General features: G+C 40.9%; 1 protein-coding gene, 1 long non-coding RNA gene and 1 pseudogene across 3 annotated transcripts; 2 read left to right on the top strand and 1 right to left on the bottom strand.

Moving 5' to 3' along the window:
* Positions 1–2,771: 2,771 nt before the first annotated feature.
* LOC120746357 lies at positions 2,772–11,196 on the bottom strand. The gene is made up of 3 exons (XR_005698829.1): positions 11,085–11,196; positions 5,110–5,216; positions 2,772–2,879 (listed from the first exon to the last, which is right to left on the bottom strand). It is a non-coding gene; the product is annotated as an uncharacterized LOC120746357 (long non-coding RNA).
* On the top strand, positions 2,845–8,606 carry LOC120746350 (E3 ubiquitin-protein ligase TRIM39-like). 2 transcript variants are annotated; one of them, XM_040051832.1, is made up of 3 exons: positions 2,845–3,713; positions 3,809–3,864; positions 6,503–8,605. In XM_040051832.1, the coding sequence occupies exon 3, from the start codon at positions 6,512–6,514 to the stop codon at positions 8,156–8,158; it is 1,647 nt and encodes a 548-aa protein (XP_039907766.1). In that variant the 5' UTR covers positions 2,845–3,713; positions 3,809–3,864; positions 6,503–6,511; the 3' UTR covers positions 8,159–8,605. The 2 variants fall into 2 exon arrangements, with proteins under 2 accessions (XP_039907766.1, XP_039907765.1); XM_040051831.1 differs by having other exon boundaries at positions 2,845–3,864; positions 6,503–8,606.
* On the top strand, positions 9,332–15,288 carry LOC120746352 (annotated as a pseudogene).
* Positions 15,289–17,679: the final 2,391 nt, after the last annotated feature.

Raw genomic sequence — 17,679 nt, 5'->3', positions numbered from 1 at the left:
ACCCTCCCTCTCCCGTTTCTACTTCAATCATGAAACTGATCAATGATCAGCTGATCGTCTTTTCTCTCTTGTTTGTTTATCGCTCACTTTGCGCCGAAAGAGGAAACCAGCGGATGTCGCGCTAAACAACAGCAGCACGTTTAAGCTTGATCAGCTGTTGTTAGAATTTATTTAATATTAATTTCTAGTATCAGCTGATGTTTGCTGGAGCCACAGCTGCAAAAAAGCTGCTGGTCATGATATCGGTTTGGTTATCTGGTGAGAGGGAAACATGAAGATGAAACCAGGAGATGTCCTTACTGGATCATCAGAGCTGAACAGGTGATGGAAAAACAGGTTAACCTTTTAGGTGACATGAATGAGTTGAAGGGAAGGTATGAACTGTTTCTGAGAGACAAATAACCCCAGGATCCTTTTTTTAGGTAGCTGACAGCTGGTAACTGTGCAGGTGCGGATCTAGCAAAGTGTTGCCAGGGGGGCAGGTAGGGCATTAACAGGGAGAGGGGAGCACAAAGAAATACTTTCTTATTCTCATTTAAAATGTCTGGCTGTTATTAAATAATTATCTGAATCTTACAACAAACGATTGATAGATTGATGCATATATACCATCAAAACAGTGCACATCACTGTCACAACAGCGTTTGTTTTCATTCAAAGGCTTTATGATTTTTCCTATAATGGTGGGCCGGTCTCTAGTCAAAATGCCCAGGACGATTTTTTTGTCCCAGTCCAGCCCTGTATGCAGCTCATCTGCAGTCTGGTCTTACCTACATCTTCCTATTCAGAAGGCAGAATTTCCGAGTTCTGAGTACAATCGAAAGCACCACGACTGCAGTTTTTGTGTTGGATGTAAAAGGCGCACATGACGCTGTGACGTAGGCTAGAATCATGGCAGCAGTCAATGACGGTCCAGGCGTGGGATTTCTCTCGTGGAAATATGCACATTATCTTTTCCTTTCTATTGGTAGGTGGCACAGTGCACTTGTGGCAAGTAAGCAAGCTAGAAGACTGGCAAAGTTATGGAAGCAACACATTAACAAGAGAATTCTGAGTAAAACCAAAGTTACTTTCCCTAATAACTAGTTACTTTGAAAGTAACGAGTAACTTGAAGTAACTGAGTTACTTTTGAGAGAAGTAACTAGTAATGTAACTAAGTTACTATTTTAAAGTAACTTACCCAACACTGGTAACGACCCTATCTAAATCCCAGTAACGAGTAACGCGTTCCTGGTTTTGGCATAATAACTAGTTACCGTGCTCGTTACCACAATAATAACGTAGTTACTGTAACGCGTTACTTAATAACGCGTTAGTACCAACACTGGTGACAGCAGAGATGTAAGTGTTGTGGATTTGTCCAGATCCGGTTTCATTTCAGCTGTTTCAGAGTAAAAGCTTTTGTTAGCTAAATAAAAGAGATTCAGAGCATCGTAGAAATGACTCCTAATGATTTCCTGAAATATTCCTGCTGTGTGTCAAACACTTGCAGCTTCTTTCAATTTGAACTGCAGTCAGCACTGAGGCTGCTGTCTGCTTTATGAATGAGTCTATGAAGATATGCACAGTTTGTTGGCTTTGCAGCTGATGGTGACAGAGAGTACACTATGGATGTGGGCAGACAAGGAAGACACTCTGCGTGTGGCAGGAAACCAGAAATGGTTCAATCAGGAATCTACTGCAGAGAAATCATTATAATTTAAGAAATAAATCATTTGGTGCTGATGAAATTTCAAATACTAGTGCACATAGTGCCAGAGAGCTTTGTTGCTTTTGTAGCTAGTGATCTTTGTGTGTGTGGTGTGACTGTTTGCTCCTGCGCTTTGGAGAGGAGTGTGTTTTGATGACAAACTTTTCTTTTATCTTTTCAGTATAGTGACCAAGTCCTGGGTGTTGTTTTCCTTATTTAAAATGTGATAGTGGTTTCACCATCTTTTAGTTTAATTAGTAATAGAAACATTAATAAACCTTTAATTTGACTCATTTTTTCAGCCTTGACACCTTTTACTCTCCCACATCCCCTGGACCTTTTAGGGCAACATAACAATCCTCACTGCATTTTTGCATTTATATGTGGACAGAGATATTTTTTCAAAACTGCACGTGGACAGGATTAAAAAAACAAAACAAAACAAAAAAACCCCGGAAAAACTCCTCACTGCATGTGGATGTTGCTGTATTCCTGTCGTGAGAACTCCTGCAACACTGGATTGATCCTGGCACTACAGAGGTCATGTACCAGTTGATAACAGATGATAAAGGCAAAGATTACAGACTACTGAAGTGTGATGCACTGATGTTGTAAGAAGTACACAGCTGAACTGTAGAGAAACAGCTTTCTGACAAAATGTGTTTTTAATTTACTTTACATTGTTTAACTACTGAAAATGTGTGGGTTATGTCTAAAAGTCCACATCAGGAAACGGAAACATTTAAATGAACAAATTCTGACAAGCAGATTCTGTCTAGCCAGAATTATTCCAGAAGCTTGCTGGTGGAAATGTCACCGTGAGTGTGTCTATTTACAGTGAAAGAGTTTATTTAACAGTTCAATGTGCAAACATCCAACTGTGATCTCCTCCCAGTTCCCCAATGGTAGTGCATCTCTGTCCTTTTCCAGAAGTAATCCAGTGCACCTCCCAAGAAATCCACTCCTTGCCTGTTCCTAGTGAAAGCAAACGGTAAGTAACGATTCTTGCAAGCACACACTTCCTTCACGACCCTGCAGCTACTACCAAGCTTAATGCAATACTCCAGCACTGACTGTCACCTGACCACACCGTTAAGTAGCATTGCTCAAGATGGCGGATGATAAGAAGCAGCTGGACGCCAAATCAGTCGGATGCACCCGCCGCCTATCTTCCTGAACTGCAAACTTCTGTAAACAACACACCATAGGACAGAGAGGAAGAAAAAGGAGAGGAAAACACAATAACAAAAACAGTGAGGACCGTCCGACCATGACAGGAAATGAAACTTGCCAAGGGATATTTAACCAAATAGTAGTGTGGGTGCATGCCTATATTTGAGCCTGAATGTAAATGTGACCATGTGTGGATTAGAGATAATGTAAAATTGTGCACCGAATTCTTGTTTTTTAAAGTCAATAAAGATGTATGCTGTGCAATCATTCTACCCTGTAAAAAAACAGTTGAAAAGCAGTTAAAAGACAAAAATTAATGATTCATCCCCATGATGCACGGAAGCAAACCTGTGACCACAACTGAAGGTCCAAAAGTACCTGCAGTCACTGCAGGGAGAGGTCAAAATTCAGTTGACTCAGACAACATTTAAATGTTTACTGGTAAAATTTCACCAGTGTATCTCTCATCAAATGAGGCGGAGCAACACTTGAAAGATGAGAAATTCAGTGTCAAAATCCAGAAATGAAAGTGAGAGATACACCTAAGCAAAACCAGTTTTTCTTTAAAAGAACATGAAACTGAGCTCGGTGAGCCTTTTGCTACAACAGTGCAGGGCTTCTGTCCAACAGAGGAAACCAACCAGCAGCAAAGGTGTGGTAAGATGTGACACAAAACTCTAGATGGATGACATTCCAATGATCAAAGTTGGATGATACTGAAGGATGAAACTAAAAGCATGTGTAACAATAGAAATTCACTTGAGCAGAATCGGTTTCTTTTCAAAGGAACATTAAACTGAGCTCACTGATCCTTTCATATCATTACAGCACAGCTTCTCCCCAACACTGGTGAGTACAGATGATCAGGATTGAATTGTTTGAAAGTCCAAATGTGGATCCTCCTGCAGAGACAAACAAGTTTATAACTAAATCTCTAATCTCAGGGTCATCTAGGGCTATCAGGTTTTCTTCAACAACAGCAGAGTCTTTACAAACGTTGGTAAGTGAACTCATGACACTCACTTTCACAGCACTTTGTTCATTCACATTGTTTTGAATAGATATTGGGTCATATAGCCACAGACCCACTATAGAAACAGTTTTGTCATTTCTCAGGAGTTTGGAGGTGAATCTTCGTAGTCTGGATTTCAATCTGACTACTTTTTTATTGAATACTTACTGTTTTATATTTCTTTTACCTCTTAAAAGAAAAACTACCTGCAAACCATAAAGGTTGTAAAGGTTTTCTCATTTTCCCAAAAGTTGATTCTGTTCATCAGGACGTAGCATTTTCAGTGGGAGAAACATTTCGTCACTCAAGTGACTTCTTCAGTCTCAGCTGACTGCAGGTTTCCCCAATCTTATAAACACTATGTTTGCATAATGACTGAAACCAGCCCACTGAAGGAACAATGGGCTGGGAGGTCAGTTCTTTGATCATCAATATGCAAATTCTCATGACCATTGATCAACAACCACTGATCAAAGCTCATTAATCAAAGCCCACTGATCAATGGCCATGAGTACCATTCACAGAGAGTTGGGGAATGGCTACAATCACAGCATTGTAAGATGGTGAAAGATGTACCCTTAGGCCCCCTCCTCGATTCAGAGATGGTCTTTCCCTTTTTACATAAATGGCCTCCTTGACTCCGCGCTCAAACCAGCGTTCCTCCCTGTCCAGGATGTGCACATCCTCATCTTTGAAAGAGTGTCCACTGGCCTGTAGGTGTGACTAGACTGTGGAGTCATGGCCTGACAAGGTAGCTCTTCTGTGTTGTGTCATCCGTAAGATGTAAGATGCTGTAGCAAGAAAACAGACATCTCATCTTTGACAGCAGATACTTGAAATGGTTGGTAACCCAGTAAAGACTTCAATGGGGAGAGACCAGTAGCAGTGGAAGTTATGAAGTATTTATGATACAAGACAGTTTGGAGCTTAAGTGGACTGGTTGAAAGAGGTAAGACACCGAAGGGCAGCTTATACCTCTTGGTTAGCTTTATCCCCTTACCTGTTGGTCTGGGAATAGAAACCAGAAGAGAGACTAACCTGAGCTCTTAGTGCTGCACAGAACTCATTCTAGACAGTTGGAATTAAAGTCCATGATCAAAGACAATGTTCAAGGGGATTCCACACAGCTAGAAGACGTGAGCAGTAATGAAGCGGCAGTTTCTAAAGCTGAGGGGAGCCTCAGAACAGCAACAAAATGGACAGCTTTGTAGAATTTGCCAATAATAGAGTTACCTGAGGAAGGAGTTAGACCAGTGATAAAATCCGGGGCGGTATGTGACCAAGGCTGACCGGGTGTTGGAAGAGGTCTGAGCAATCCTGTAGGAGTTAAGCTGGAGGACCTATTTTGGGCAAAAACATAGCAGGCAGTAACATATTATTATACTTTCTTTACTAGGGATGACCACCAAAACAGATGGTGATAGTACGTTTTTTTCCCCAGCATGATATGCAATTTAGGCAGTATCTGTCCAAAGTATTACTTGAGGGTGGACCTTTGAAGCCACATAGAGATTGTTGGGTCGATCGTTTCTAGGATCTGGCTTAGCCCACTGAACATCTTGTTCTTTTGCAGCTCAACCAGATAGGATATTTTAGAGTTGCAAGACCAGTAGGTTGTACTTTGCTGACTAATGACTAGGAAGCCCTGAGTCATAGACTGTCTTCATAAAGTCATCCTAAAGCCTACTATCCAGTGCTACCGATCTACATTCTCCACTAATGCCACCTTGCAATCTCCTGTGTCTTTCATATTGCGTAAGATGTTGTCCACATGTGTGCACCTTCCTCCACTCTTGCATGTTACCCTTTGTTCCTCCCTCTTCTTATATGTGTTAACCACAACTATTTCCATCCTTTTCACAAAATCTGCCAACATCTGTCCTTCTTCTTTTTTAGGTCATTAATACCATACCTACCCAACACCACCTCATCACCTCTGTTTCCTTCATGCCAATTAAAGTTTGATCCAATCACCACTCTCCCCCACTGGGGACACTCTCTGCCACTTCATCCAAGAATGAATCCAGAATTCTTCTTTCTCTTCAAACTGACATCCAGTTTTCAGGCATTTGCACTGACAACATCGATGTGGTGGAATTAAGGCACGACGGGACCACAGATCCATGTTTTGAGCCATCTTTATTTAACATTTGCATCACACCACCACAACCCCCCTGAGTCCCCGTGTTTTTAACTAGGCGGGCGTGATTAAGGATGGCGTGCAGGTGCGTCCGCCCTCCCTGCACGGCACCGCAGACCACACCCCACCACAATCCAACATCACCCCTTAAATTTCTAGCTTCAACCTTGATATTATCTGACACCTATGGCTGGTCTTTTTATCAAACAGATGTAAGACTAAAAAAACAACAACTGTGTGATACTGAGTGTTTAGAGCAGTCTGAAGTTTGAATGTTGGGCTCAAAGGAATTACTTTCAAATACACTGACCACTTTATTCACTTAATTATTAGTACTTGAGCCTTTGGTCATGTTTAGCATAAACATACACAAGTGGAAAGAACAAGAACTTATGACAGGAAAGAAGGAAAAGCAGAATAGGTCCACTCAAAACAGAATTAATACTGAATTTAAAATAAAATCATTTTCTTTTCTTTCTCATTCAGAGTGCAGACATGTCTGCTGCCAGCTGTCTTCTATCTGAAGATCAGTTTCTGTGCTCCATCTGTCTGGATGTCTTCACTGATCCAGTCTCCACACCATGTGGACACAACTTCTGCAAAAACTGCATCAGTCAACACTGGGATATCAGTGAGAGGTGTCAGTGTCCTGTGTGTAAAAAGGTCTTTCAGACCAGACCTGAGCTGCACATCAACACATTCGTCTCTGAGATGGTTTCTCAATTCAGACGGAAAGTCAGCAGCAGCTCAGAGCAACAAGCTGCCAAACCAGGAGAAGTTCCCTGTGACATCTGCACTGGAACCAAACTGAAGGCTCTGAAGTCCTGCCTGGTGTGTCTGGCCTCCTACTGTCAGACTCACCTGGAGCCTCACCTGACAGCTTCACGTCTGAAAAGACATCAGCTGATTGATCCTGAGGAGAACCTGGAAAGTAGGATATGTGTGAAACATGATCAACCTCTGGAGCTGTTCTGTAAGACTGATCAGACATGTGTCTGCATGCTCTGCTCTGTCATAGACCACAATACTCATGAGTTTGTTCCTCTGAGAGAAGAATATGAAGTAAAGAAGGCAGAACTGGGGAAGACTGAGACTGAAATTCAACGGATGATCACGAAGAGACGAATGAAGATTTGGAATTTCAAAGAGTCAGTGAAGAAGAGTAAAGATGCTGCAGACAGAGAGAAAGCAGAAGGTGTTCAGGTCTTCACTGCTCTGAGGAAGACTCTCAGGAGATGTTTGAAAAAGTTCATAAAGGAAATCGAAGATAAACAGGAAACAACAGAGAAACAGGCTGAAGGTTTCATCACAGATCTGGAACAGGAAATCTCTGAGCTGATGAAGAGAAACTCTGAGGTGGAGCAGCTCTCACGCTCTAAAGATCACCTCCACCTCCTCCAAAGCTTCTCATCCCTGAAAGCTGCTCCAACCACCAAGGACTGGACAGAGGTCAGTATCCATCCACCATCATATGAGGGGACTGTGGTGAGAGCTGTGGGTCGGCTGAAGGAGACTCTCAGTAAAGACATGAAGAAGCTGTTTGAGGCTGAGCTGAAGAGGGTCCAGCAGTATGCAGTGGATGTGACTCTTGATCCTGATACAGCACATCCTTATCTCATCCTGTCTGATGATGGAAAACAAGTACACTGTGGTGAAGAGGAGAATGATCGTCCAGACAACCCAGAGAGATTTTCTGTGGAGCGTCTTGTTTTAGGAAAGCAGAGTTTCTCTTCAGGCAGATTTTACTTTGAGGTTCAGGTTAAAGAAAAGCCTGACTGGGTTTTAGGAGTGGTCAGAGAGTCAGTCAACAGGAAGGAAGTCATCACACCGAGTCCTGTGAATGGTCTCTGGACAGTAGGAGCATATGAAAACATTTGTGGAGCTCTTGAAGATCCTACAGTCCCACTCTCTCTTCAGCGTGGTTCTGAGAAGGTGGGGGTGTTTGTGGATTATGAGGAGGGTCTGGTCTCCTTTTATGATGTAGATGATGTAGATGTGATCTACTCCTTTACTGGCTGGTCCTTCACTGAGAAACTCTACCCATTGTTCTGTCCCAAAGTTAATGTTGATAATGATGATGAGAACAGTTGTGGTAAAAAAATTAAACCTCTGATCATCTGTCCTGTCAGTCAGTCAGTCTGATAGTTTACCATGTGGAAATTGGACCATATACAGAATCAGCTCAACCTTTCAGCGGACACAGAAAAGAAGTCATAAAAAACATAACTGAGAAAACTGCAGCTGCTGATCATGATCATGATATACAGTTAGAAGCTGCAGATTCGAGTCAGTTGAGTTTTTGTTAAACTGTTTTCAAGTTGAAAAAAATGATTACAACATAACAAAGTAGAAACTCTCCTTTTCTTTTGCTTTCAGTGTTCAAAGGCACAGACATTAAAGCATATACTGTACACACGTTTGAGGAAACATGTTAATATTTTATTATTTTCATTCACCTTTTCTTAAATATCAAAATCAGGGTTTCAGAAAATACTTTTTTAATATGTACACCATGCTTTTTCAGAATACAATAAATACAATTCTAAACTTTTATTTCTTCTTTGAAGATAATCACCCGGTGAACTTCAGCCTTTTTACCTCTGAAGTGACAGCAAGACCAGTTCTTTTAGAAAGACCCACATTTACGCCAGTAGCATGAAATCTATCATATATGTCATAAATAAATTTGGAAAATTTAATTTTTTAGTTACATCTAGCCAGCTAAGTTTTCATTAATTTTTCTCTCTGATGTTCAGCCCAGATTAAGACGACAAAAATGCAGCACTTTAAGTGAAAATGCAGCAGAGGGCGCTCTTAGCCAGGCCCACTCTGTTCTTTATTTAAAACATTTAAATCATTGTGTGTGTTTGATTAGTGATTATTCAGCTCATCAGAGCTGCTTCAGTGTTTCACTGTTTTTTCTTTATTCCAGCTTCACTGTGCAGCACATGTTGGCTTTATTTTGGAATTATTTTCTCTTCTTCTCTAAGACATCTTTGAACTAGTTTTTGTGTTTGTCATGGTTTATGTCCTAGTTCTATATTAGTTTTTCTTCAGCTCAGTTTTCCACAGTATAGTTTCTGTGTCTTTCAGCCTTCCCGGTCACAAACCCATGACTGTCTGTTTTCTCCCTAGTCCCAGTGTCAAGCCCACGTGTCTTAGTCATGCTCTCAGTGTTTGTACTTCCTGCTTTGTTAATCTTCCATCTCATGTGTATTCTGTTCCGTTTTGCTTCCCCTGCGTCGTCATTCAGTTTAGTGTCAGCTGTGTTCCCACCTGTGGCCTGTTCCCTTGTCGTCCTCTTTGTGTGTATATTGTCTGCATTTCTCTCTGTTGTGTTCTCACTCATGCTTGTGTCCTCTCTTTCAGTATGTGTTTCATGATATCACAAAAACATGACTGGTTAACCTACAGGTTGATGTAAGAGAACAACCACAAGTGAGATTGTTCGGCAATCAGCTGAGCCAGCTTCATATTTTGCTGGACCAACTGGACCTGAGAATTAAATAAGTTACTAACTTAAATATTTGAGTTATCAAAATTTCTGTCAGCTGAATATTTTGAATCGTGAACATGGTACAAAAAAATACATTTAAAGTTCCATTAATGTAACCGTTTTGCACCCCCCACCAACCCCTGTTTTTTCCCTTTTACTTTCACTTCTACCAGTCCTGATCTGTGACAGCAGAGATAAGGCTGGTTGGGGGGAAGGTCTGAAACCGCTCGATTGCAGCTGTTTCACAGTAGCAAGTGTCGTTAAGTAAATAAACGAGAAATAGACCGGACTTCAAGAATCAAGAGACTCAGAAAAAAAAGACAACAAAATAGAAACAATCCTACTGTGTCAAACACTTTCTTAGCTTCTTCATTCAACGTGTAGAATTGCAGCTCTGCACCTAGGCTACCACAATCTGTAGAATGAAGAAAGTGCACGCATGGTTCGCTGGCTTTGCAGCTGCTGTGACGGGCTGATAGAGAGCAGCCAGACTTAATCATCAGCTGTGTCGTTCACTGTCAGAGCCTAAAACACGGTCCTGAGCTGAGACTGTCACATATTTATTCGCTCTTAAAGTTGAAACTAAGTAAAGGTAAGTTTCCTTCTTTGCTGTACAGGTACAAGAAAAAACAGAGAGCAACACAGGGGACTTTCAGTCTGTGGCACAAAAGCTGTGAAACCTCCAGCTGACCCTGTGGACTCATTTAATGAGCAGTTGAAAACTTCTGTTTAACCAGGCTTTTATTATTGCTTTAAAGCCTGTTTTTATCCTAATTTTAACACATTTGTATTGCTATTAACTGTGTTTTAAGTTTTGATTTTATTTTATTGTGATTATTTCTAGTTTTTACTTACATTAAGAAATGTTTTAAAGGGCTGCAGAGGATATAGATATTATGGTCCTGGGTCTCTTACCCAGTGTCAAGTGTTCTCTGACTGTGAGGTACCCACACTTGAAAAAGACCAGACTTTGAATTTCACTCAACTTTATTTAGACCAGGTAGATAGGTAGGTAGCAGCAGGTAAAAAACCTTTCAACACAAAAATAAAGAACATTTCATTAACCAGTAACCATTCAGATAAATTACATACATTACACAGAAGACAGATGAAATAACAAAATACACTTCAGTAAAGCCATTTGCCATGTGGTTAACTGTGTTAATTTAACTGTGGTTCTTAAATATACAAAATGTGTCTTTGCATTTAACACTTTTTTATAAACAATTGTATTTTAAAGTATACATTTTAGAGTTCACAAACATTTTAATAGAGACTTTAACTAAGGATTTTCTTTACAAAGAATTATTTTCTTTAAATCAAAACCAAACATTTATTCACTAGTTTTACGATCCACCCAAGGATTTGGGGGTAACTATTTTTAATATTAAGTAACATAAATATGTGGGAACACTAACTGCACAAACAATTTATTCAAACTTAAGTCTTTTTTGTCAATATAATTTTTTAAACTTAAATGCAGCAACTATTTCCCTAAGCGTAAAACATTTGCACAACTGAGCTTCCATAGTTCCAAATATATGCGCAGCAAATGTGAGCTCAAGAGCTTACCGATAGCCCGTCTTGTTCAAAGTCTTCCTCACAGTGGAAAATGGATTGTGCTTCGTTTGCTGTCCTCTCAGTATGTTGCACCCGGGTCAAATGACTGCTGCATGCATTTTATGGTCTACTAGGCACGCCAGCCCTTGATTGCTCTAATTCAGCTCACCTGGCGGAGCGGCGCGCACCAGGCCGCGCTTAGTTGTAGATTGCACACAAGGTCTAATCAGCGGCCACGCGCAAGCAGCAGCACAGAGCAGGTAGTGGGCAGGAGGAGGAACAGAGGAGTAACAGGGGAGTAACAGGGGAGTAACAGGGGAGTAACAGGGGAGTAACAGGGGAGTAACAGGGGAGTAACAGGGGAGTAACAGGGGAGTAACAGCCACACCTACTAGGTCAGCGCGACACCCAGCGTTCTGTGTTTTTTGAGCTTTGAAGTTTTATTTAGATATCTTTAGATTGTGTCTTAACTTTACACTTCATGTAATATTCCTAAGCTTTATTCAGCTTTACGTTTCTTATTTATCACCTTGTATATTTAACAGTAAAATACTGGCAGCAGGCTGAATATTGTACTCAACACTAAAACTCTTAGAAATATGGTATCTAACCACATATTTGGTTTGCATGGCAATACTGTGGCCTCCAGTAACATTGTGAGGAATCTTGGAGTCCTTTTTGACCAGGATGTGTCCTCTAGTGTGCATGTTTATCACTTATGTATGGCTGTTTTCATGCATTTGCATAATATCTCAAAAATGACAAGGCCGACCCAAAAAACTGTCTAAAACTGGAGTAAAAACTAAAATCTACAATTGTGTAATTACATTCAACTTTCATTTAACAGGCGAGTGAAAAAAGAAAGGATTTTCAGTTTTTTCCCATAAACTCAGTGAGCTTTTACCCAGAAAACACTGATGTTTCTGCACAAAATTGTTACATTGGTTCCTCTTTGCACATTTCAGCTTTAGGCTGCATTTCTTAATAAAGCTGCGGATTGTGATATTGTACAATGACTTCTGAAGTACATCTAAGGCCATGAGGCTCTGTCAGTCACAATAGCATGATGGTTTTGAATGCAATACCTCCTAAGGACTTAAAGGTCACGCACATTCAGCAGTGGTTTCCTTGCTTGACCTTTATGCACAGTGATTTCTCCCTGAATCTCTTCACAATGTTATGTACCATAGATGATGAGAGAAACAATGTTTTTATATTGAAAGATAATTTTCTCATGAAGTTCCACAAACAGTGGTGAGCTACAACCCCTTTTGCAAAGACTGAACCTTTGGGTATAAAGGGATCATCCACTAATCTTGAAAACCTGCACCTGATATCAGTTAACCTGCTAATTGAGAGCTTTACAGATTGTTACTTGTCACTACATTTACAGGGTTATTTTGAATCTGTGTTGAGGGCATCATTGTCTAAATTTGTTTATGTTTAAGAAATAAAACACACTCAAGTGCATTATGTGCACTGAGAGTAAATACATTTTGTATACCAGAATCTGCTGACTCAGCAGCCATACTGGTTGATCCTGACATAAAAAAACATGCAAAAAGCAACAGAGACAGTGGTACCAAAATTTCAAAGAGAAAATAACATGGTGAATGTAAAAACCACTGTATGAAATTCTTTGTTAGAGTTCTTGATAGGACAGGAACACAACTTGTGTTTCTTGGTATAAAACAGATTTACAGACTAAAGCAGATTACGGTCTGGAAGGATCAGAATCAGAAACTAAATAAAATCCATAGATTTAATTAAAACTCAATTTAAAATAAAAACATTTTCTTTTCTTTCTCACTCAGAGTGCAGACATGTCTGCTGCCAGCTGTCTTCTATCTGAAGATCAGTTTGTGTGCTCCATCTGTCTGGATGTCTTCACTGATCCAGTCTCCACACCATGTGGACACAACTTCTGCAAAAACTGCATCAGTCAACACTGGGATATCAGTGAGAGGTGTCAGTGTCCTTTGTGTAAAAAGGTGTTTGAGACCAGACCTGAGCTGCACATCAACACATTCATATCTGACATGGTTTCTCAGTTCAGACATGAAGCTCAGCAGAAAGTCAGCAGCAGCTCAGAGCAACAAGCTGCCAAACCAGGAGAAGTTCCCTGTGACATCTGCACTGGAACCAAACTGAAGGCTCTGAAGTCCTGCCTGGTGTGTCTGGCCTCCTACTGTCAAACTCACCTGGAGCCTCACCTGACAATGAAAGGTCTGAAAAGACATCAGCTGATTGATCCTGAGGAGAACCTGGAAGGCAGGATGTGTATGAAGCACGATAAACCTCTGGAGCTGTTCTGTAAGACCGATCAGACATGTATCTGTCTGTATGCTCTGCTCTGTTATAGACCACAAGACTCATGAGTTTGTTCCTCTGAGAGAAGAATATGAAGGAAAGAAGGCAGAGCTGGGGGAGACTGAGGCTGAAATTCAACAGATGATCCAGAAAAGACGATGGAAGATTCAGGAGATCAAAGAGTCAGTGAAGATGAGTAAAGATGCTGCAAACAGAGAGAAAGCAGAAGGTGTTCAGGTCTTCACTGCTCTGAAGGAGTCTGTTGACAGAAGCCTGAATGAGCTCATAAAGGAGATTGAAGAGAAACAGGAATCAACAGAGAAACAGGCTGAAGGTTTCATCACAGATCTGGAACAGGAAATCTCTGAGCTGATGAAGAGAAGCTCTGAGCTGGAGCAGCTCTCACGCTCTAAAGATCACCTCCAACTCCTCCAAAGCTTCTCATCCCTGAAAGCTGCTCCAACCACCAAGGACTGGACAGAGGTCAGTATCCATCCACCATCATATCCCTCATAGGACTGTGGTGAGAGCTGTGGGTCGGCTGAAGGCAACACTTGATGAAGAGTTTGAAGACTTGTTTGAGGCTGAGCTGAAGAGGGTCCAGCAGTATGCAGTGGATGTAACTCTTGATCCTGATACAGCACATCCTAATCTCATCCTGTCTGATGATGGAAAACAAGTACACTTTGATCAAGAGGAGAATGATCTTCCAGACAACCCAGAGAGATTTTCTGAATTTCCCATTGTTTTAGGAAAGCAGAGTTTCTCTTCAGGCAGATTTTACTTTGAGGTTCAGGTTAAAGCGAAAACCTTATGGATGTTAGGAGTGGCCAGAGAGTCAGTCAACAGGAAGGAAGAATTCACAGATGAATGGATTCCCAAGAAAGGTTACTGGTGTGTTTTTAAGGCAGATGAAAATTTTTGTGTAGCTCTTAAGGACCCTCCAGTCCGTGTTTCTTTTCAGTCTTATCCTGAGAAGCTGGGGGTGTTTTTGGATTATGAAGAGGGTCTGGTCTCATTTCATGATGTAGAGCATGCAACACGTATCTACTCCTTTACTGGCTGTTCCTTCACTGAGAAACTCTACCCATTGTTCTGTCCTGGTGTTAATGATGATGTTAAAATCAGTCCACCTCTGATCATCTGTCCTGTGATGGGTGATGGTGACAACTGATCTATCAGTCAGTCTGTCTTTTCCAAGGGGAAATTGAATCAATTACAGGTTAATTTCAGCATTTAAACCAACACAGAGAAGAAGTCCTAACAATAGAACTGACCAAACCGCACCTGTTGATCAAAATCACGTGACATAGTTAGAAGCTACAGAAAAAGCTAGTAAGCGGAACTTTAGTTGATTGTTTTTTGAAATTGTTATAAATATATAATCAATCTGAGGAATTTCATATTTAAAAAAAAAGCTTTCTTTAATTTTCTTTTAGAGTTAGGGTCTGGTTTCCTTTCATGATGTAGATGATGCAGCTCTTATCTACTCCTTTACTGGCTGCTCCTTTACTGAGAAACTCTACCCATTCTTCTTTCCCGGTGTCGATGATGATGATGATGGTGGTAGCTGTTTCTCTTATCATCTTTTCTGTCAGTCAACCAGTCTGATTAATCTGTAATTGGATCAATTACAGATTAATCTCAACGTGTAAACCAACACAGAGGAGAAGTGACCAAACTACACCAGTCTATGTGGTTAGAAGCTGCAGAACAAGGCAGTAATCTGAAATTTAGTTGATTTATTTTATTAGACTGTTTTCAAGTTGAAAAAAAAAAAAATTCCTGAAGTCCAGCCTGAGGAGGTAGACACTCTACAGGGTGGGCCATTTATATGGATACACCGTAATAACATGGGAATGGTTGGTGATATTAAAGTCCTGTTTGTGGCACATTAGTATATGTGAGGGAGCAAACTCCTCAAGATGGGTGGTGACCATGGTGGCCATTTAGAAGTCGGCCATCTTGGATACAACTTTTGTTTTTTCAATAGGAAGAGGGCCATGTGACACATCAAACTTATTGGTAATGTCACAAGAAAAACAATGGTGTGCTTGGTTTCAACGTAACTTTATTCTTTCATGAGTTATTTACAAGTTTTTTCGAATTGGTGATATGTTGTGGGGAACAAAGACCAAACGGCTTAATTTATTAAAACCAGGAGAAAACGATCACCTTTAAGGTGTCACGGATAAATACAACCACATAAAATAATCTGACCAAGACAAAAACTGTGGTATTTTGTAAATATAATAATAAACGTCAATGTACTATGTAATTGTGTAACTTTATTAGCAGCATAGTCCTGTGGACAAATTATTTCACTGTTACTTATTATCTGTATTATCATTGTATTAATTAACCTTGCATTAAGTCATTATCATTGCATTAGAACCACATAACAAGCATTGCATTAAAGCATTTATTGAAGCTGTTGATATTACATTAAAGTCTGTATTTCAGGTGTTAGCATAATCACATAATAATCTTTCATTGCAGGTGCAACTGTAATCATTTTATACACATTGCATTTTGGTGCTTTTAAAGAGTTGAAGCTCGGTCAGTTAATTGATGGTCAGAAGCTTCGTCCGGCGCGATGTCCGGCCGATCTATTGAGTAAAGTGACTTAGAGCTATGGAAAGGTTGCTTACACGCTTACAAAACACTTATACCATATTATTCAGTATGATCCTTTGTTCATTTATGTTTTTATTAAGCTTTAAGTAGGGCCATTTGATTAAAACATTTATTCAATATATTACATATATACTTTCAGTTAGGTTAGTACACATATGAGAGTGGCCTCTGTCTGGTTGGGAGCTTTAGTAGGCGAGGTGAGAGGTGAAACAGCGTGCAATTGAGGTTGGGACACACATACACACACATCGTAGGTAGATTCATTTCTAAGTAAGAGTTCAGACATATTTTGCAAGCTTGCAACTGCATTTTGTGCCTGCATAAGTGAAAGTTTGTTGTAGGACGTGCTCTGAGGTTTCGGAGATAAGCGAGGGTAAGATGAGCTACCGGATGCGCCTGGCGTGGAGACGAAGAGAATGTTCTTTTCAAATGTGTCAAAAGTTGTTACCAGAACATTTGTGGTTTTGAAACTTATGCATGTATTGTATCTGCTTGACGCATGAGGGGGCGTCATAAATATTACCCTGATGTTATAAAAACAACTGCTTGTGTATTATTGGGCGGAGATCTACAGCTGATGTTTTGCAGTGTACATCTCCCCACACGTGTGTTCATTAAAATCATCGTTTGACCTAACCCTCCTGGACCAGTGTTGTGATTTAGATTCCTCCTGTATCCCTCTTCGATATTTGAATCCGTAACACTTCCTCCTCTCTGCCACTTAATGCTCCCTGGTCGCTATGGTAACGTGTAAATATTTCTTTCAAAATAAGACACATCTACAACAACACTGAAAAAAAGGCCATGTTGGATTTACTTGATTCAATAGTGGACATTGGTTGCACACAAATGTTTTGCTTTGGCAGAAACTTAAACAATTGAGTTAAATCAACACAACTTTTTCACATGTAATAAACCTGTGCATTTTGTGTTCATAAAACACGATTGAAACTTGTCAGGGTCCTGGGACTGGGCGACCCAGGATCCCTGGGCAGTCATGGACCTGTGTATTATTATGTATTTTTGGTGTCGTTTCCCCTTCTCTGTGCGTGTACATATGTGTGTTTCTCTGTGCTGTGTTAGTCTGTGTCCCACTCATATGTTTAGGCGAGGTATGGGTGTGTATGTCTGCGGGTGTGCCTGGAGGATGGAGCTCGGCCACCTGCAGGCCTGAGGGGTGTGGCCCTGCGGAGGGACTGGCCACACCCGAAGCCACACACCTGCCGCTGATCAGGGCTCGTCGGGGGAGCTACTTAGGAGAGTCTTGGAGCTCCCACCGACGCGGGATCATTGCATGAGACTCCACGTTAGTCTTCTGTTCAGTTAAGTTAGTGTGCGTGTATGCCCGCAGTTGTATGTGTCCTGACGGCTGCGTCTATTGTTTCCCGCAGGAGGAGCATGGAAGACACGAGAGCAGCGAGCACCGGGGGGTGCGGACACGGGAGCGGAGAGCACAAAGACACGGACTATTCACGGAGAGACACAACACGGGAGTCTGGGAAAACACGGGGATTTATTGTTACTTTGTTGCACACTGTAAATAAACACACTGTTTATACATAGAGCACCGCGCCTGGGTCCTCCTTCCCCACACATCCCCACGGTCTGCCAGCCAGACCGTGACAAAACTTGTTTAGATGAAGTATGTTGAGCTCTTGGA

This window comes from Simochromis diagramma, unplaced genomic scaffold (assembly GCF_900408965.1).
Source record: "Simochromis diagramma unplaced genomic scaffold, fSimDia1.1 OVJJ01000107.1, whole genome shotgun sequence".
NCBI lineage: Eukaryota > Metazoa > Chordata > Actinopteri > Cichliformes > Cichlidae > Simochromis > Simochromis diagramma.
This window is presented reverse-complemented; position numbering and strand designations above follow the sequence as displayed.